The sequence below is a fragment of the Pseudozyma hubeiensis genome (assembly GCF_000403515.1).
Source record: "Pseudozyma hubeiensis SY62 DNA, scaffold: PHS16, whole genome shotgun sequence".
NCBI classification, from domain to species: Eukaryota; Fungi; Basidiomycota; class Ustilaginomycetes; order Ustilaginales; family Ustilaginaceae; genus Pseudozyma; species Pseudozyma hubeiensis.
The window spans coordinates 1-20,043 of NW_012133798.1; the positions used below are offsets into that span (position 1 = coordinate 1).

At 55.3% G+C, this 20,043-nt stretch overlaps 9 protein-coding genes across 9 annotated transcripts; 5 read left to right on the forward strand and 4 right to left on the reverse strand.

Annotated features, from left to right (window-relative positions):
• Positions 1-287: 287 nt before the first annotated feature.
• PHSY_001484 (hypothetical protein) lies at positions 288-2,270 on the forward strand (the record flags this gene model as incomplete). The annotated part of the gene is made up of 1 exon (XM_012332113.1): positions 288-2,270. The coding sequence occupies one exon, from the start codon at positions 288-290 to the stop codon at positions 2,268-2,270; it is 1,983 nt and encodes a 660-aa protein (XP_012187503.1).
• A 252-nt stretch (positions 2,271-2,522) lies between these two features.
• On the reverse strand, positions 2,523-3,791 carry PHSY_001485 (endopeptidase; the record flags this gene model as incomplete). The annotated part of the gene is made up of 1 exon (XM_012332114.1): positions 2,523-3,791. One exon carries the CDS (start codon positions 3,789-3,791, stop codon positions 2,523-2,525), a length of 1,269 nt encoding a protein of 422 aa, XP_012187504.1.
• A 1,034-nt stretch (positions 3,792-4,825) lies between these two features.
• PHSY_001486 (hypothetical protein) lies at positions 4,826-5,797 on the forward strand (the record flags this gene model as incomplete). Its single annotated transcript, XM_012332115.1, has 1 exon — positions 4,826-5,797. The coding sequence occupies one exon, from the start codon at positions 4,826-4,828 to the stop codon at positions 5,795-5,797; it is 972 nt and encodes a 323-aa protein (XP_012187505.1).
• Positions 5,798-6,015: 218 nt separating this feature from the next.
• Positions 6,016-8,118, reverse strand: PHSY_001487 (hypothetical protein; the record flags this gene model as incomplete). Its single annotated transcript, XM_012332116.1, has 1 exon — positions 6,016-8,118. The coding sequence occupies one exon, from the start codon at positions 8,116-8,118 to the stop codon at positions 6,016-6,018; it is 2,103 nt and encodes a 700-aa protein (XP_012187506.1).
• Positions 8,119-8,240: 122 nt separating this feature from the next.
• PHSY_001488 (hypothetical protein) lies at positions 8,241-8,695 on the forward strand (the record flags this gene model as incomplete). Its single annotated transcript, XM_012332117.1, has 3 exons — positions 8,241-8,303; positions 8,389-8,544; positions 8,654-8,695. 3 exons carry the CDS (start codon positions 8,241-8,243, stop codon positions 8,693-8,695), a joined length of 261 nt encoding a protein of 86 aa, XP_012187507.1.
• A 291-nt stretch (positions 8,696-8,986) lies between these two features.
• Positions 8,987-11,605, reverse strand: PHSY_001489 (hypothetical protein; the record flags this gene model as incomplete). Its single annotated transcript, XM_012332118.1, has 1 exon — positions 8,987-11,605. One exon carries the CDS (start codon positions 11,603-11,605, stop codon positions 8,987-8,989), a length of 2,619 nt encoding a protein of 872 aa, XP_012187508.1.
• A 96-nt stretch (positions 11,606-11,701) lies between these two features.
• Positions 11,702-12,555, reverse strand: PHSY_001490 (predicted glucose-6-phosphate 1-dehydrogenase; the record flags this gene model as incomplete). Its single annotated transcript, XM_012332119.1, has 2 exons — positions 11,702-12,052; positions 12,370-12,555. The coding sequence occupies 2 exons, from the start codon at positions 12,553-12,555 to the stop codon at positions 11,702-11,704; spliced, it is 537 nt and encodes a 178-aa protein (XP_012187509.1).
• A 790-nt stretch (positions 12,556-13,345) lies between these two features.
• On the forward strand, positions 13,346-15,361 carry PHSY_001491 (hypothetical protein; the record flags this gene model as incomplete). The annotated part of the gene is made up of 1 exon (XM_012332120.1): positions 13,346-15,361. The coding sequence occupies one exon, from the start codon at positions 13,346-13,348 to the stop codon at positions 15,359-15,361; it is 2,016 nt and encodes a 671-aa protein (XP_012187510.1).
• A 798-nt stretch (positions 15,362-16,159) lies between these two features.
• Positions 16,160-19,663, forward strand: PHSY_001492 (likely ferric reductase; the record flags this gene model as incomplete). Its single annotated transcript, XM_012332121.1, has 7 exons — positions 16,160-16,306; positions 16,929-16,969; positions 17,143-17,280; positions 17,441-18,047; positions 18,122-18,205; positions 18,301-18,964; positions 19,071-19,663. The coding sequence occupies 7 exons, from the start codon at positions 16,160-16,162 to the stop codon at positions 19,661-19,663; spliced, it is 2,274 nt and encodes a 757-aa protein (XP_012187511.1).
• Between the last annotated feature and the right edge of the window lie 380 nt (positions 19,664-20,043).

Here is a 20,043-nt window from a genome sequence, read left to right on the forward strand (position 1 = left end):
CCTAACCCTAACCCTAACCCTAACCCTAACCCTAACCCTAACCCTAACCCTAACCCTACCGCATTTGGTTCCTGGATTGCAAGATGAGCCGCATCGGCTTGATGACCATGAAGGTACCCTCGATGTAGCCGGGCACGTCAGGTACGGCCACGATTTGTTTGACAAAAATATTCCGAGATCCGAATTAGCTAGCTCCGCCTGGAAATGTTGGGAGCGGTTTCTTCTGATCATTCACCTCCGGCTCTGACAACGGCACGTTCTCGCTTTCGGCCGGCCTTACTTACAAGATGGCGCCAAAGCGCATGCCCAAGGTGACGAGCCTATCGGCATCGGCGTCGAATGGATCGTCGGCCTCGTCAAGCCGCAGCAGGAGTTCGAACCCATTCGGTCCAGTAGACCCCAGTACTTATCACGATTTCGACGAGTCGATGCAGGACGGCGTTGAACTCGAAGAAAAGGGAGAACGATTCCAGTTCGGACCAAAGGCGCAACGCTTTTACGTTCAAGCCGGCACGCTCTACACACGGGCAGCTCAGCTTGCTGGCGCCAATGTAGAACGACGCGCAGACGCGGTGTACAATGCGTCACGGATCCACTTTCTGCTCGCTTCGCAGTTTGCACTGCCACCGGAGAACATGCAGTCTTTCGTCGAGGCGGTCGAAAGCGCGCAGCAGGCAGTGCAGCTTGCGGCTCCTGTCTCCAATGCAGGATCAGCCGAGGTTGGTCTCCCGAATCCTTTCGCTCTTGATGCAATGACACATCTGGCTACGTGCTTGCAGACGCTTGCCGAAGTCGTAGAGGAGCTCGGCTGGCCGTCAGGGCTTCACGCCCCCTCCTTGTCCACACAGGGGACGCGAAGTGCCCCTTCTCCATCACTTTTATGGAGCGAGGCGCTGAAAGTCTTCCAACAGGTCGCAGATGGGCAGTACACTATCTTGCAAGATCAAAGGACCGATGCAGCTGCATCAGATGAGGAGGCACCTTCGGCTGCGACACCCTCGACAGGCATAGAGGAGGATGAAGAAGATCTGCGAGAGTCGACCGGAGAAGATGCCGTGTATGGCTACACGTCCTCGTTAGTCACTCCTGCATCGCTTATGGAGACGTTTTTATCGATGATGGCATGCTACACCTCGTTGATAGATGCCTCTGCGACCTTGGACGGTGTTCAGATGCTCAACTCTGCAGCCCAGCAGATCTACTCAAAAGCAGAAGCGTTGGCTTCCGAGTTCCAATTAACAGGTGCTTTGCCGGCCACAACCAACGACGCTGCTCAAGCATCTTCAGAAGAAGCAGCGATCTGGGGTGAGATGCAAAGATCTTCCCTGACATTACGAGTGGCAGTTGTTTGCAAAGCAATCGTGCTGGCTTCAGACGTAGCACACATCAGTGCGGAAGTGGAAGCGCTCATGCAAACGGTCAACGACTGGGCAGCTCGACTGATCGCTACGCCGACTTCCGCTGAGATAGTATCAGGTCGCAGAGACGCCAAAGTTGCCGAGCTTTGCGATGTCGGCGAGGCAGGTCAAAACATATGCAGAGCTTCGCTGCGGTTGAAGCCCACGGGAGGAGGGGCCGCAGCAGTTTGGTCGCTTGCCACATCGAGCACCAAGCTCTTTTCTCAAGCATTGGCTGCCCTCGACACTTCCGCGGCAGGCGGAGGCTCAGCAGCGGTGCTTGGCCAAGCCAACACTTCGACGCCGACGTCCCGAGCGCGCTGTCGCATCTTGCTTGCGCTAGCCAGCATGTCCATCTTCCGCTCTCATCCTGCTTTCGAAGCGGCTGGTATCGCGGGCGCCAGAGGAACGCGAACCAAACTCTTAGACAATGCTCGTCTATATGCGCGCAAGGCTGTGACCGAGATCGGGCTTGGATGGTTGCTGCGAATAGCTCCTGCTCAAGCACCTAAATCAGTGATCATCCCACCCTCTGGAGGATGGGAAAGCCTCTCGCTCGAATCGGAGGCCACGCTGCATCTACTTCGCGCCCTGCTAGTTCGGAACAACGTTTTGGGCGCAGCAGACAGAAAAGCGGTCAACGAAAGCCAAGTGGAGCTGGACAGCCTGGTGCTGCACATTCGACATCTGCGAAAGAGACCTGTACAAGTCGGTTCCTCCAATGATGCTGCTTCGATCGAACTGGCGCATTGGCTTTACACGCAAAGCGTCAAATCATTCGTCGACGACATTGTTGATGACAATGGACGCGACATTGTCGAAAGCGAGATCGCGTGTTGGGACACCCTTCTTTCCGATCACTCTCCTTGTTGATGACAATGGACGCGACATTGTCGAAAGCGAGATCGCGTGTTGGGACACCCTTCTTTCCGAACAGCTCGGAGAGTGATCGGAAATAGCTGCTCTGTGACAGCAATAAACACAAAAGAACAGTTCGAACAACAGCCATCGGCCTGGAGTGATGACAGGATGCGTGATCGTGTGGGATTGACTGTGGGGTGCTGTTGATACATAGTGCGTGGACAGAAAAGGCAAGACAGACGGAGGAGGTGACGGTGATGAGAATCAGGTGAAAAGCTTGTTGACCGAGGTCTCGGAAGAGGCTTGTGCACGGAGAACCTTTGCGATGGCGAGCTCGAAATCTTCGTGCGAGACGTGCTGGCGACGCTCCCTCAAGGCGTACATGCCAGCTTCGGTGCAGATACCTCGCACCTCGGCACCGGAACATTGACCCATCTTTTCGGCAAGGGCACGCAGGTTGATGCCGCGTTGCAAGGACATCTTTCGGCTGTGGATGCGCAGAATCGAGACACGAGCCTCGGGGCCCGGAGGAGGGAACTCGATCTTACGGTCGATCCTTCCCGGTCGCAAAAGAGCCGAGTCGAGGATATCGATACGGTTGGTGGCCATGATTACCTTGATGTTCTTGGTGCCTTCGAAGCCGTCGAGCTGATTGAGCAGCTCGAGCATGGTTCGTTGCACCTCAGAATCACCGCCTCCCGATCCGCTCTCGCCTCGTGACGATCCGATGCTGTCGATCTCGTCCATGAAGATGATAGAAGGTGCGTGCTCTCTTGCCATCACGAAGAGCTCTCGGACCATGCGCGAGCCTTCACCGATGTACTTTTGCACGAGTTCGGAACCCGAAACGCGGATGAAGCGGCAGTCGGTGTGGTGAGCGACGGCTCGTGCAAGCAGCGTCTTTCCGGTACCAGGTGGACCATAGAGCAGCACACCTTTGGGCTGAGCGATACCGAGAGATTCGAAAAGTTCGGGATGCTTGACGGGTAGTTCGATGACTTCTTTGATCTCCTTGATCTGACGGTCAAGACCGCCAACCATCTCGTATGTCGAGTCGGGCACCTTTTCAACCATCATGAGCGAGACAAGGGGGTCGATCTTGTTGGGCAGCACCTTGTGTAGTGTGTACGAGTCAGATCGAAGCGCGACACGGAGGGTAGGTGTGAGGGTGGAGATGTCGATGTCCGAGGCAATATCGACGACATACTTGCCCTCTGGCTGCACCTTGACCAACACCTTCTTCTTGCCCATCACCTTGACCACCTCGCCAACGTAGGAGCCTGGCTCTTGAAGTAGCTGGAGCTCTTCGCGTAGAAGGCGGACGCGAGCGTTGAGCGCGTTTCTTTGAGCTTCAAGACGACGAAGGTTCTGTGTCTTTTGGTTGATGAGGATCTCGTAGGATCGGATCTTGGACTGATAGAAAGACTGAATGCCGAGGGCGTTCGCCGAAGCTGCTGCACCGCCAATGTTGGCGAGCGACGCAGCATGGCCAGTCGCCGACTCGGCGGTGTGTGTTGTCACCGCTGCCGACATGGTGAAGAGGCCGGTGTTGCTTATCTAACGTCGCCTGGACAGGGCTAAATGTTAAAGAGTATCGGTTGAAGCAGAATGCTTTGCTTCGCTGGCAGTGGAGCAAGCGGGCGAGGAGAGCTGATCTCGTCTGCTGTCCGTGAGCAAAGATACGATTTTCGACAAAGGAAGCTGGTATGATGTGGTAGAAGTACGTACGGTGGTGGAGAGCAGTGCTGAAGGAGCGAGGGTTGAATTGCTGAGGCGGTGTGCACTCGAGCGTTGTTGCTCCACTTTCAGAGTCGACGCGCCACCTTGGCAACAGGCGCCGGCTCGATCACCATTTACTTTGGACAAACCAAAAGGTGAGCGGCTTCGGCGTAACACGGTCATCGAACAAATATTTTAAGTGGGCGGCTTATCGGCCTAGATCGTTTTCGTTCTTTCCCGATCTTGAGATTGACGTCACTCGCCACATTCAATACAGGATCTCAGCTTCACTAGGCAGCGACTACCTTCGGAACCTGATTGGCAGCAAGTGACTGAGCAGATGAGACCGATTCTGAGAATCATCAAGTCGCGGACTGAGGCCGAAAAGGCAAACGGACCAGCCGGAACGCCAAGTAGCCAATGGCAGAGCTTGCAAATGTAACAAGAGTCAGAGTGGAGTCAATTTCAGCCTCGAGCAGGCGCTTCGGATTTACAGAATGTCAACTCAGCACGCTCTGCTGGGTGGAGCGCGGAGAAAAGCGAGTTGTTCCGACACATCCAGCCACCGACACACGCTGTGCCTTCCGTTAAGCATTCAAGGATCGGCGTCATTTCACATTTTTCATCCAGCCGAGCCAGCTCTTGATGTGTGCAAGTTTCGGGAACGAACAACTGTCCTTGCCACCACCATCGTCCTCACTCTCGACAGCAAACATCACGTCGCTGCTTCGTATCATCTGGGCCACACGTACCTGTTCGTGCTCTTCACCCCGCCACCACGTGCTACACGGTACAGCATGTCGGTGCCATTCACAGCATCATCTTTACCGGCGGCTACTAGGGCTGCGATGCTTCCCTTTTTGTATCCGGCCGCCTCGAGATGTAGCGCCTCCATGCTCGCTAGCCGCACAGTAGCACAAAAAGCTACGTCCGGTATCACAAAGACGTCTCTGCGGGCATCATCCTCGCGCCAGGTGACTCGTAGCATATCAATGGCCGCCGGCGCGAGGTATATTTCGACATCGTCACGGCGTCTTTCTCCAGCATCTTCTTCCAAGACACAATCCCAGACTGCTCCGCAACCCTCCGCCTCGACATCATCATCCGCCTCTTCCGCAGCATTTGTTCCCTCATCATCCTCTCACCACGCTGCCAGCGAAGCATCTCGTCTCGACGCGGCCGAAACTGCCAGTGTCGATCCCGCATGTGCCACTTTGTCGCCATCTTCGCCAGCGTCCCCCAAGTCGCAGAAGGATCCGCGAGTCGCAGATATCTCCGTATCATCGCAACCTGCTCCAGCTCCGTCACCCGCCACGCCTGCGCCGAGCGCCTCGGACCCGGCACCATCGTCTAAACTCAGCCCTTCGGAAGCCGCCGAGCTTGCCAAAGATCCCAAGGTAGCCGCCACTATGCTCGAGGCCGCCTCATCAGCACCTGCCGCAGCGAAGAAGGCGCCGTCAGACCGGGGCACCAAATTCCGTTCGCGCACGGCCGCACTCAAGCTCACGCCTACCGCCGTTCTGCGTCTTCGTGGGCTCATGGAATCCGACTCTGGTCCCAAGCTTATTCGCGTCGGCGTGCGCAACAAAGGCTGCGCGGGCATGTCGTACCATCTCGAATACATCAAGCCCGAGGAGGCAGGTCGATTCGACGAGAGGGTAAAGCAGGACGGCGTCGAGGTCCTCATTGACAGCAAGGCGCTCTTCAGCATCATTGGCAGCGAGATGGACTGGCAGGAAGATCGACTCAGCGCTAAGTTCGTATTCAACAACCCCAACGTCAAAGAGGCTTGCGGCTGTGGAGAGTCGTTCCTTACCTAGACAGCTTCGATGCGCATTCCAAGTCCATTCTATCGATCATAGCGTGCGGAATGAATGTCCCTCATCGATTCTCTCGCTTTGCCGACATAGACATTTGTTCATACAACGCATTCTGTCATGGAGGTGTGATCAATCGAAGAGTTGTCTGCGGTATATCTAGAAATACAAAATGAAGTCAGGAACTCGCCAGTAGTGTTGGGAGCTGACGGATGTGATGTTCATGCGGTCCCGCCCGTCTGTTGGTCGGGCTTGAGCTTTTCGGTGTCAGCCTTCTCAGCTGAAAATACGGGTTCGTGCTTCTCCGATGGCGGTTGATCTGCCCCGGCAGCGGTTGCTCTCGACGTGAGCAGACCCAAATCGAGCTTCTTCGGCACAACTCCGAGTCGACGATACACATTTGCCATCTTTGCCTCCGACGTCGAGATTGCCTTTTTAAGCTTATCCGTACCAGCCCGGCTCTGCATCTCGGATGGGATGGGCGTGTGATGAGGAAGACCGCGCAGCAGCGTGACCACCGTGCCCGTCGCGGGCGTATCAGGATCGCCTCCGATCCGGGCGACACGTCCAGCAGAGTGGACATACTGCACCGCGTCGATCACGGAAGCGTATCCGACCAAAAAGACGTGTGAGAGCGAAGGAATGTCGAGACCACGGGAAGACGTAGTCTGCAGCAAAAAGAGTTCGGGACCTGCCGATGCGGACGCTGATTTGGTCGCCTCTTTCTCACTTGCCGGCGCTGACGTTGCGCCTGCAGCTGAGCTAGGGGAGGGAGGAGAGGTTACGTCGGAGGCCAGCCGCACCGTCACACCGAGGGCTTCGAGCGCGGCGCGCGTCTTCAACAAGCTCCATCGAGCAGGAATCAAGGCAAGACCGCGATTGACACCCTCTGAAGCGAAGCAAAATGCCAGAGCCTCGATCAGGGTCCGATCCATCTCGTGCTCTTGCGGTTCGTCCTCGGGCCTGATCACTATGAAATCATCTCCAGCAGCAACGCCAGCATCGGCTTCAGCCAAAGATGCCGAGGCAGGACCTCCACTGATCGAGCTGCCGTCCCTCCTTCTCGCTAGCTTCGGGTCAAAGTTGCGCAACGGTATCGCGGAAAGCTGTTTGGACAAGGGTGCCTCGTCAACAACGATACACGTGTGCTGGATCGTCCCAGGCATCGTCGATGGCGTCTGCTCGAGCGACGTCTGGATCAACGCATCGGTACGTGCTCGCTCATTGGCTCCGAACAGCCCTCGAATGCCTTGATCCACCATGCTTTGGCCGCTCAGTCCAGTGAGGTCGATCCAGCGCCCTGTCTGGGGTGCGAATGACATTCCATTGTCCTTGGCTCCTGGACGCAGCCAGCCCGTTCTGGCTGCAAAAAAGTGACGCATCACCGAGTTGGCCGTTGCGCTCGTTGCGATGAGCTGCAGAGGCTGCACACCTGAGCTGCGAGATTTGGCGAGCGTCAGGCCTGTGTGCGGATCGATGCTGCTGGCAGAGGATCGCTCAGCCGCCTTGTAGCTGTTTCGACGGACGTGTTCTGGAGGCCTTCTTTCGTCGCGCCTTTTGCCTGGTCGGTTTTCAAGGCCAGCAGAGAGGTGCTTCTCGCCGCCTGAAAAGGTTGCGCGTCTCTTCATGATTTCGTTGAGAATCAGAAGACCAGGTGCCTTGTGCACCTCATGTTTCCATCGCTGTTTGTGGGAGGGGAATCTTCCTGGAAGCTGCAGTACAGCATCCGCTTCATCGAGCACGAGCGTCTTGAGCGTGTCGAGGCCGAGCAGTGAGGATCCAGCAGGTGTGTCGAGAATGTCCTTGATACGCGTCGGTGTGCCAATCAAGATATGCGGAGGCTTGGCTTTGAGTCGCTTCATCTCCTCTTCTGCGGTCGGCGCATCTGTGCCGGTGAAACCTCCGCGGACCAAGCATTGAATAACCGGATCCAAGGACGGCAGGCTGGACGTGGGAAATAACGACCGAGCCCAGCGCATGTATTGCAGAGCTAGCTCGTTACTCGGCACCAGAATGATGGAGGCAATGCCGGTCTGCGGTTTGCTTCGCTTTCCCTGCGACGGCACAGAAGGATCCGAAGTTGTCGAGTCTCGAAAGACGATGCGAGGTTTGCTGAGCAGCGCCAAGAGAATACCGAAGGACTTTCCAGTGCCAGTGTGGGCGCGCAGAATGACATCTGTGGGTAATAGGATGGCGGGTATTAGCGCTGACTGTGCTTGTGTGGGTTGTCGGATGTTGGGATGCGTAAGTGTGATCTGACGACTGATGTTGGCATTCAATCCTAAACGACGGAACTTTTCTTGAACACCTTCAAGACTTGTCATGGGTGGCTTGAGCTGATCTGAAAGTTCAGCTACAGAGGAAACTGCTTGCAGCTCATCGCTTGACGTCTTTGCTGTTCGTGGTGGGACGGTGGTGTAAGACTGCCGTCTCGGCCTCGATGTAAATGGAAGGTCATGGAGCTGCTGTGTCTTTGCTACAGGTTCGGAACGAATCGTCCACGCTAGAAGTAATGATGCGGACGAAACACGAGAGCTCGGCGAAGTGTTGAAGCTTGCAGTGGCGGTGACAATACAACCTTTGCCTCTCCGCAGCACGCTGCTCTGAGCACTAGGGCGTCCAAGATTCCGTTGAAGCACCGACGCTACGTGCGTCGAAGCACCGTTCGCTACACGCAGCATCGTATGCTGGAACGGGAGGCTGTGCCGTGGCGAAAGAACAACTCCTTGTCGCTGCCGACGGTGAGGGAGGTACGGGTCCTGACGGCGTAATGTCGTGGGTTGTTCGAAATCGTGATGGTGCTCCGAAGCAAGATTCGAACTGAGCCTCTGACCGGACTGTGTCTCGCTGTTTGCGCAGCCTACCTACGAAGAACAACAAACAAAAGATGCTCTTCCTTAGCTGGAACTCTTTGCCGACTGGCAAGAAGATCCACAAAATTGAAATAGCGGGCATTTCAACGTTTCCAAAAAAAAAAAAATGTGGAGTGAGACCGGATCTCGGGGTTCGGATCGGGTGTTTGAATCGCTTTGCCTCCGTCTTTCGCTTTGCTCGAGGTGAGATGCATGCCGATTCTCATCTGTGCGCTTGTACAAGCAAAAGCGTCTTAGGAGTAGTGGCTTCTATTCAGTGGTATATTGTGACGACAACGATGAAACAATGATATCGATGGCAATGCTGATATTTGAACTGTTATGCTGATTTGCGTTCAGGTGGAGTCCACTTGGGTATCCAGGGGTGCTCGAAGATCCATTCGTGCTGGGCCCCGCGTTCGCGTTGCTTTGGATCGTGTCCAGCTGATAGTGTTGTAGCCAGCGACTTTCTGTTGTGGCGTGCTGTTGCCAAAAGTATAGCGACCATTCCGCTGAAAGCTACGGCTCCAAGCTCATATTGATGTTCGTCGGACAACGACTCTGAAAGCTGCTGTAGGTGTGCGATAGCCTGATCCAATCTGTCGCCTGCAACTGCGGCCAAGGTGTCTTCATCAGTGGCCTGCAGCTCCGCTCTGAAGTCTAGGAACTCTTGCCACAGCGTTTCGCCGGGATCCTTGTCAATGGAAGCTTCGTCGTCCTCGAGCTGTCGACGTACATTCGAGCGCATCCACTTGATCCTGGTAGAGAACACGGCGGCTTCCATTTCTACCGAGCAATCGCTTTGTCCGGGACAGAGCGCTTGCCAAAGCTGTTCCGCTCCTTGCTGAGTCCGTCGGGTTTGATCGGAGAGCTGTACCAAGAAGATGGTGCTGACAGCCAGCTGCTCCAGGGCTTGTGCCAGAAGGATCTGGCGCGAAAGATAGAGGATCGTGCGAGCATATCGGCGTGGTCGATGTTCGGGCAAAAGTCGTTCGAGCAACTTGGAAAGTTCGACTCGAAGGTCGGAGCACACAATACTCTGCTCGACCTGGATGCGGCTGGCAAGCCACCACATTGTCTCGCGATCCGTGCCGACGGTATAAAGATCGAGTTCGAATCCAGAGAGCGTGATTTGTGTCATGATCTCGAGCGCAAGGTGCTGAGTAGCTGCAAAGAGTGAGTCGGGAAGATAACGGTCGCCCGGTAACAGGTTTGCCTCCAGCTGACGACCAATGTCGCCTGCTTCCTCGGAGATGTGGACCCATTCGCCGTAGAGCTTCGAAGATAAGACTCGCTTGCAGCGAGAGCGATTCTGCGAGAGCGCCGTCAGATACTGCACCAGCTGGCCGGCTACCCTTTGGGTAAAGTAGTGGAAGCGCTGCCCAAGTGGCGGCGGAGCGTTCCACATTGTCTGTGCTCCGCCCTCGACGTTGCTTCTGCCGATGCGCGAAGCACGGCGAAGAAGCAGCGGGTCGACGAGAGCCACCTCCTGAAAGAAGGCCTCAGTGATCCATTCGAGGGGCAATCGAGTGGCGATCATGCTTCGATCGCAAATGACGGTCTGAAACAAGGACCGCACGTAGGGCGTCGCTGCGAGTGGTTGCGATTGCTGGAAGCGGACGGCGCGAAGTGTGAAGAAGGACTTCCAGTTGAGCCAGTCTGGATGCTGTAGAACGCGAACCACATCTTGAAGCTCTTCGAGGATACCATCCAGAATACGCCAAGTGTCGTGGGCTGTGGGCAGTGAGATGGGTCTGAGCGCCTGACACCACGCCAGACGGCGATTGTACGCCGGATCGAAGGCGGCGATAGATGCAGGTGAAGGCGCTGCAATCCGGTCCGCTGGCCGCAACGGCATCACTTGTGACGCACCTTCTTTGCTGCTACCCGGCGACGACGCTCCACGCTCAGACGTCGTGTTGCCGTTCGCATCCGCTGTGTCCGACATGGGAAGCAGCAGGGTCCAACTGCGCCGGGCGAACTTGGCATGCATCACGACGTCCAAGTGCGCAGCCTCGGCCGGACTCTGCAGTAGACGAGCCGCGTACAGCATCTGCTTACGAAACCCAAGCCTCGCTCTGAGAGCGTCCACATGGCTAGGGGGCAAACGGCCCGACTGCGACTGCAACCACTCCAGCGCGTCCTCCAGCTCGGCGACGATGTATCCAGTGTCGGTGGTCTCGAGGAGGCTGAGTCCACTCTTGTCTGAAGAAAAGTCTTCGCCATCATGAAGATGTTGCTTGGAAGCGAGCTCGGACCAAGCGATGTCAATGGTTTTGACTGTGCCCAAGAGGAAGGCTCTCAGGACCTTGTACACGAGCTGCAAAGGGGGATGATCGGACGTCGTTGAAGCTGCTGCTGATGTGCTGGCTTCTGCAGGGATCTTCCCTGTACCGTCTCTGAAAGCAGACAAAGGCTGAAAACGCGGATGCTTGTGAGAAAGGCTCTTGATAGCGTGAAAGTAGAGGCATGTATAGAGGGTCTGGGACAGCGCCGATCCGCGATGCCACGCGGCTTCGCATGCTAGGAGACGATCCATGATCCACAGCACGTCGGGCACTGTGAGCGGCTTGAAAGGATCAAAGTCCTCCAAGCTGACCTGACTATCTGCTGTATCCAATCGATCCGATTCTGGCAACTCCGAGGCAGGCAGCTCCATGCCCGAATCCATTCTTGCATCCATGATCTTGACGGCAGCCATGGAGTCCATCAGCGAAAAGTTGGGCACTGCAACCATCTGGCCGTTTCGAAGGGCGTCACATGCTGACGTGAGCAGCGCAGTCGCATCATGAAAGTCGTGTCTTGGAGGCACCGCCGCCGTGGCGTGGGCGTGGGTCGAGGAAGCTTGGGCGTCAGTAATCAAACGTTGATGATCAACAGCCTGCCGCTCTGGTTCCTTCGTGGACGCCGCGAGGGCCTCCTCGCCTGTCGCTATTGACGGAGGCGATATCGTAGTCATGTCGATGGCATAATGAGAGGCCTTGTATGGCGCTCTCCAAGGGGTGATGCGATGAAGCTAGCCAGAGTGTGCTGGTGTGAAGCAACAAATCCGTTGTCAGTTCAGGGTCCGGAAGAACTGCTTTGTCTGCCGAGACCCAGAGTTGCGTGCAAGCGTGAGGCCTTTGGAGCGTCTCGACAGGTGGAGGCTATTTTTGGGATCAACTGTGAGGCCGCCATCTTCCGAACAAGATAAGTTTTGGCACTTGTGACTCTTTCGAATTGTTACGTCGAAGACTATGTGCGTCGAAAGCAAATGCTCTTGCACGGGCAGCCGGCGACCAATGATGTTGAACGTCATGTAACGCAGCAGAAGGCTGCCTTGTTCGCCCTTCGGTCTTCGCCGTCGTGCCTCGTTGTTGATCTTCTGCTGCGGGGCTCGAAATCGATACTTCACTGTAAGCTCCCTCTAGCATAAGAATGGAGCGACGTCCGACCTTGCCCCTTTGGATCGCCCGTATCGAGGAAGGATACAGGAATGCACACAATCGTAACTTCGCACAACTCCGACGTGTCTCAACACAGAGTTGCCGGTGAATCCAAGGAGCTCGGCTATGTAAAACATGTATGCGATGCTGAGGGTGAGGAGCCCCACACGATGCATCCGAGGCGCATCAGCCTAGCCCACAGAGAATACTACGGTGAGTTTTGCAATTCGAAGCAGCCTCGCACGCTTCTACCGCTCTCTTCGGCACCGTCCGCCGATGGCTCGTGATCTCAAAACACCCTTTTCTTTCGCTCTCCTGTTGCTTTCATCAGCAGGCCACAGCTGTCAAAAGTGTGTGCTGCAACTCTGTTTGTGTGCGAAGCAGAATATGCAGCTTCGGCGTTGCGAGGGACCGTTAGGTTAGGCGAAGATGGACCGGCGAACTTGAAGAGCTCTCTGGAAGGTTCTTCCGGCCCTCCAATCATGCAGGTTCCGTATTCGCGACAAAACAAAGCAGGTGTTGACCTCGTCACCCACTTTGATCACTCTCGGCAAATGGTGCGGCCTCGGATCTCTCGCTTGCACCCTCATCCCTGGTCCACGCCTGCATCGGCTTTCTTCCTTCCTCTTGTCAGTCGCCGGTCGTCATTCTGTCCGACTTAGTGCCCACCATCCACGATGCTTGAGATTATGAGAAACAAGTTTTCCGAGAACGCGAACACATGATTCCTCGGCTTTTCCTATCATAACAAGGGGATGGCCAGGGTCTGGCTGGTCAGTAACTTTGTGCACAAACGTTCGTTTCGGTCATCCTTCTTTTCGCTTCGCCACCGCCGTGTACACGCACATTGAAGTCGCATCAGTCGTGTGGAAGCCCTCCATGCTGGGACCGCAGGCAGCTGAACAGTGCACTACATTTACGCCAAGACTCCGCTGTCAGTCTGAGGCCGCATCATGCACCGCACAACCGCCGTCTACCCCGCAATGGCAACTCGCACCCTACCGCCTCGAGCACATGCTTTCCGTCTGTCTTGCGCGCTTCGCAGTCTGAATTCTGAGCATCAGAGTCGAGTCTCCTCTCTAATGGCCTGCTGCAGTCGGCACCTTGCCTGAACACCATGTCAGAATGCGTATAAGAAGACTACAACAGTCCGTTTGCCAAATGCTCTTGCCCTCTATTTGCAAGCATTTCCTCCCTTCGCCTCGCTCTTTCGCCTCTCTGGTTAAGCAAATATGAAGACTCTCAGCTTGTCCTGGGTGAGCGTGGCCCTCGCCATGGCTGCTTGCTCGATTTCGTCTATCACTGCTGCTCCTGCCAGCTCGTCTCCTGTTGACGCTGCTGGCTCTGCCTCGGCCGTCACTTACCACGTCGCAGGCAAGCCTTCGAGGCAGTCCAAGTTTGCAATCTCTGCTTTCATCGAGACCAACATCAACTCTGGTACCGATGGAGGTCTGTACGCCGAAATCATCCGCAATCGTGCCTTCCAGGACAACAAGAATAGCACCCTCAACGTCAACAACGAGCTCGGTCAGGGAACCCTCCTTCACTGGACCGGCACCAGCAAGTCCACCAACCTCTCGCTCTCAAAAGCTAATTCGCTATCGCCTGCGCTTCCACAATCTGCTATCGTGCACGGAGACAAGGGTCAAACCTGTGGTATCGCAAATGCCGGATACGAAGGTATCAGCGTCACCACAGAGCCTCACAAGCTCAGCTTCTACGCTCGATCGCCGACGGGCAGATCCTCCACCGTACCAGTCGAGTTCGGCCTCTACTCGAGCGACTATGCCAAGACATTCGGCAAGCAGTCCATGACTCTTGAGCTCACGGGCGAATGGCAACAGTTCCAGACCACCCTTACCCCTTCGCAAGCGTCCACCGACAATAACAACGTCTTTGCCATCAAAACCACTGGCGCTTGTCAGGATGGATTCCAAGTCAATCTCGTGTCGCTCATGCCTCCCACGTGGGAGGGAACAGTGGCTCGACAGGACCTCGCTCAGGCGCTCGCCGACATCAAGCCGGCCTTTGTGCGCCTTCCGGGAGGCAATGACCTTGAAGGCAACCACCTCGCTGCCTTTTTCAACTGGACCAATGCCGTTGGTGATCTCAAGAGCCGACCTGGACGAAACCCTACTTGGACCACGAGCTGGAACACGGAAGGTCTCGGCCTCATGGAGCTCATGGACCTGACTGAGCGGTGGGGATCTGAAGCAATCCTTGGAGTCTATGCGGGCTACTCCCTGCTTCCGAATCTGATGGGTGAAGCTATTCCGAAGAGCAAGCTAGGTCCTTACATCCAGTCGGCGCTCAACGAGCTTCACTTCCTCCTCGACACTTCGGGACGCTGGGCCGACTTGCGCAGATCGTATGGTCGCGAGCAGCCTTACAAGTTTACAAACATCGAGATCGGCAATGAGGACTGGCTCGGCCCTGCTGTCAACACGTACGGAGCGTACCGATGGGGTGCATTCCGCGACGCCATCGCGAAGGAATTCCCCCAACTGAATCTCATCGCCTCGACACTTCTGGGAGGTGTCAAGGGAGCCAAGGCTGTCGACGATCACATCTACGCAACGCCCGACAAGATGATCGAGTTTGCCGAGACTCTCGATGCCACTCCGCGGAACGTCACGAGGTGGGAGCTGGAATTCGCCGTGATCAACTCTGGTCTCACCAACGACACCGACATCTACGGAGGACCCGGCCGCTTGAAGCACCCGACCCTCGTTGGTGCCCTTGCCGAAGCCGCTTTCCTTGCTGCTGCTGAACGAAACGGCGACGTGTACTACGGTGCCGCTTACGCTCCCATCTTCCACAACGAGGGCAAGAATCTGACACAATGGACCCCTGACCTTTTGAGCTTCAATCCTGGTCAGATGGTTAAGTCGACCTCCTACTGGATCCAGTACGGCTGGGGAAACAACCGAATCGCGCAGATCCACGATGCCAAGCTGTCGAAGCCAACCAATACGTCCAAGATTCACCATTCGTTCGGCTCCAACGCCCAAGGCAACTTGGTTGCCAAGCTAGTCAACGTCAACGGCAGTGCAAAACAGATTAAGGTGCAGGTGGGCGACGGAAAGAAAGTCTCGACCGTTGGCGCAAAGAGCTGGCAGGTCAAAGGCAGCGATGCTCAGCAGGCCAATACGCTGAACAACCCGGAGTCTGTGACCCCGCAAGTGTATGCATCCGGTCTGCCTGAGGGAGCCTCACTCGGAGCTGACGGGGTATTGACGATGACTCTGCCCGCCTACTCAGCCACCATTGTAACCGTTCCCCTTGTCTAGACTGCAAACTCCCTTTCATCTTCCTGTATCTTGATAACAAGTCTTTCCCAAGCAAAAGTAAGCGTTTTCTGCCGCAAACCAAAACCATTGCACATTTCACCTCAAGCGAGTGATGCCACCCTTGTCCAGACTGTACCATTGTGGAATGTGGTTGGGAATGCAGCAGCCTTGCGACGTAGTTCGCACGTGGTCGACTGCCAATGATGACGAGTCCCTGGGACAAGATCGAGGGCAGGTATCAGGTGATTGGGTCGAGGGGAGCCGGACGAAGCTAAAGTACCAGCTCTCACGTGCTTACATAGAGTCCCGCGTGAGTACAGATCCCTACGGAATGCAACTTGCTCCGAAAAAGCTTGGTTGCAGGCGTCGCAGGCTTCGCATGACACGTAATTAAAGCTGCAACGATTTGTTGTGATTGCGTTAGGGGTTTTTGGCCCTGCAGGCGTGATGCACAACTTTACTTCGGCGGTGACCGGTCGGCATCCTTGCGATATGATTGGTCGCGAGACGTTCCGTACACAAAGGAGATGGACGAGGAGAATCAACTGGCGGGACTGCTTTGCATGCGCCATTGAAAAGTTGCTGCTCAGACAACAGGACAGGGTTTCGGGGTGCGAACAAGCGAGCGAGCTGCTTATCTGATTGGATCGAAATCTGATAACTGCCCGACGGTCGAACCCTGTTCATCGGTCTGGTTTCAAACGCTGTCTTCAAGGTGGAAATTCACGAGAAATGCATTCGAGGCACTAGTGGACGTCGACGCAGCCAAATTCGTACTCCGCCATTGCCATGCACAAGATGCACGAAACACCCTTCGAACTAAAATCAACCAACCTCAAAGCTCTATTGAAATGCTCGTCGGAACCGTCCGCGCCGAAGAAAGATGACCGACTCAAGACTGCGCTGAGTCCGATGCGTCGCACTCCGCTTCGGTCCTTCATTCGGGTGAGCCGTAGAGATAGAGTCGTTTCGGGCTGGCGCTTCCGAATGTCTTTCAAATTAGACGGCTCAGCTGCCTCTCAAAGCCGATGGAGCCTTTATTCGGAGCTTCCGATGGACTTTTTTTATGAGTCTCAGACGACTCAAGCTGGTGCTTCACCTGGCAGCTTTCTGTGCGAGCGGTCAACGCCGCCCCTTCCCCCGAAGCCCGCTTTCTCGGCAGTGAGCCGTCGGTCCTGTCTATTCCTTGCCTGTCAACCACGCATGGGCCAAGCTGTGAGGACTCACAAACACCTTTAGCCAATCACATTTGGCCTACGAACGTAGTTTCAACGTGTCGTTGTCGGATGCATACGCGCTGACTGATGCCCTACCCTTGGGATCTGATAAGCGTGTCTTGACTGGAAGGCTGTCCCATCCCGAGTGGGTCTTGATGGCTGAATGAGAGAGAAGTGTTGAGGAGAATTCGAGACACAAAAGCAGAACCCTCCGTGTGGCAGTTCGTCGCAGATGGCAGCGATTTACAATGGATGAGGCGACAATCTTGGCTGGCCTCCAGCGACTGCGCAACCCAACGATTGGCTCCATAGCTGCTGATTTTTGACGACTCTTTCTGTCTTGTTCTCAGCCAGAACGCTCTGCGATATCCTCAATTCTCGACACTTATAAGTACTGTCGGTTGAGCAAGGCAAGTTCCTCTGTCTGTCCCGCATCACACTGACATCGTCTGATGCAATCCGCCATCCTGCTTGTCGTATCAAAGGCATCAAGGCACCTCCCGACACCTGCTCTTGTACGAGACACAGCCCAAGTCATATCAGCGCCACGTTTCTCTCCGTCAGCATGATTCAAAAGCCTTGGGTGCTCGATGAGAAGACCTGGGGCCGCATCAACAAGCTTCCGCCTGCCCAGCGACAACACGGCCTCCTCTCGTATCAGCACCACAATCACAACTCCTTCAAAGTACCTTGCTTCAGCGCGTAAGTAGCAGCATTCAGTCGCTCGACCTGATCAGCTTCCTTCTTAGGAAACTTGGAACTGACCTAATGCCGACCCTATCGTGGCTTTCGGTCACACGATATAAAGGTTCACCATCTATGGCCTCTTCATCCTCTTGATTATGGTCGCTTGCGGCAATAGCCTTCTATCTTGGAGCTCGCCATCATTGCACTCGACGTGCAAGCAAAAACTGCGATGGCTGCGTGCTCATGTGTTCGAGCACGCTTTGGTCAAGCGCAAACACGCTGCAGTGGCATCGTTGCCCTTCCTCGACTGGCTAACTCTCCAGATTCCTCTACGAGGAGAAGCGCTGGTCATCTTCCTGATATCGCTCCTCAATTTCCTGCCTCTTGTTGCCTTCTACGATCTTTACGTCGGCGCCAACTTGATTTACCCGGGAGCCTCCAGCAGACGTGACCAGATCTGCCGGCATCTGGCCGACCGAGCTGCTATTCTAGGGACTGCACAGCTTCCGCTGCTCATTCTCATGGCGAGCAAGAGGACACCCTTGGCGATTGTGTCGGGTCTCGGCATGAACAGTCTTATGCTTTACCACCGATGGATCGCCAGATGGTTCTATATGCATATCCTCACACACGCCAGCGCCTACACCGCCATTTACGTTCGAAGGCATCGCTATTCTGAGCTTTTAAAGGAAACTTACATCGCGTGGGGCATCGTTGGTCTCTGCATGATGTCGGGTCTTGTCTTTCTTTCTCTTCGCGCTCTGCGTCAACGCTCGTACGAAGTAAGTCAACAACCCAGTAGGACCCCGTCAAGTTGCGGACAGATTCATTGATGCTTGTGTGATTATGTTTTCAGATTTTTGTCATGCTCCACCTCGTGATGGCTTTCTTTGCTGTTCTCGGCACGTATCTGCACATCACCTTGATCGGATCTCCAAAGGTAAGTCCACTTGTTCCAGCAAAAGCCGTCACCCGTGACCCCGTCATACTCACCCTTGGGCATCTGTCGTCGTCATAACTTGTTCAACTTTTCAGTTCCAGATGTTCAAGGTCATGACCGAGATTGCAGCCGCGATGTGGGCTTTCGATCGTGCCGTTCGGCTCGGCGTCCGCATATGGCTCTCGTTCTCTGTAACACGTCACGCCGCTTCGACCTCGAAGTCCGAATCTCGCCTGATCAAGTGTTCCACAGCAGAGATCTGCACGTACGGCCAAGAGGCAGAGTATTCGAAGCTCCGCATCTCGGTTCCGGTTAGCAAGCTTCGCCTTCCCAATAAGCATAGCCTCCTTGGCATCGCCGCTGGCGACGACATCCGAATCACCATTCCCCGTCTACAGTTCGTCGGAGAGCATCCGTTCACGGTGTTCGGCGTCGGCACCCGCTCGGAGGATCCAGCTCAGGGCTACATTGATCTCCTCATCAAGACCGAAGCCGGATTGACACGCAAGCTTGCTCATCACGTCGGCAAGTCTTCCGACGTCGAGCTGGCCAACCAGGAAAAGAAAGGCTCGAGCGTTGCTGTAATGGTCGAGGGTCCATTCGGAGTCGTTCCAGACATTCATGAAGCCACCGACTTGGTCCTGGTAGCTGGTGGCATTGCTATCACTTTCTGCTGGCCGATCTTTGTGTCTGCGTTCAGGGTTCGAGCCACCTCGAATCTTCGCTCATGCAAGTTGATCTGGATTGTTCGCAAACAAGGTGAGTAGCGCAAGATCAAGATTCGACAAAGAAGTGTCAGCGGCGAACTGACGAACGATTGCATTCCTTACTACATTTGCCTCAACTTCTTTCGTGCACTGCCCAGCTACGCTCGAGCTTTTGCGGGCGTCCTTTGCGGAGCTGGCGGAGGAGATGAAGGCCGTAGGAGGGCTGAGAGAATGTCGGATGTCGATGGACATCTACGTGAGCTCTGACTGGCAGCAAGAACGCATCAAGCCCACCTTCGACACTTCATCGTCAAAGGAGTTGCCTGATCCCATGCCACCACGCTCGTCATCTTCCCATTCGATCAAGGAAAAGATATCTCGAGTGCCGTCACAAGCCCACGGCGAATGCTCGAGCCCTTCGGATGAATTCGTCGACGAGGTCGTAGAATTGTCGAAGCTATCGATGGTTCCGCAACAGAAGCAGTCGGCCTGTCGAGAGAAGCGAGAAATCCTGTTCGACGACCGAGCCGACGGCGAGCTTGTGCAGGTCACAATCTCCTCTGGGCGTCCCGCGGAGCTGCCTGTAGCATTGGTCGGACATCTGGACGACAAGGCGCTGCGAGATAGCAGAGGACTCAAGGTTTGCCTCTGTGGACCACCAAGTCTCTGCGACGACGTCAGATTTGAAACGGTCAGCCTGATGAAAAGAGGCATCCACGTCGACTTGGTGGAAGACTGCTTCACGTGGTGATCGATGAAGTCACGCAACTGCAGAGCTGACGCTCGTGATGGATGTAAATTTTCTGCACGAAGAGAACATGAAGCTATGCACATGGCCGCCCACGTCGTGGAGATTGAGTTGCTGATGATGACCCTCCTTCTAGTGAAACCTATTTCGGCTGGGACGGATAAGCATTAGTGGTCGAGTGAGGGCGAGCGGCCGAAGCGACTTGTGTGCGCTGTCGAGCCTCGCCAGTGTTGATTCCTGACAGCGACTCATACCTTGTACGTCAGGACGCTCGAGCTCGTCTGCTCAAGCCCGGAATCCTCTCGGGCCGCTGCCTCGGCTCGCAGTGGGAGTTGGTGGACAGCCTTAGAAATGCGATCCGAGAGGAGATTGACGAGCACCGA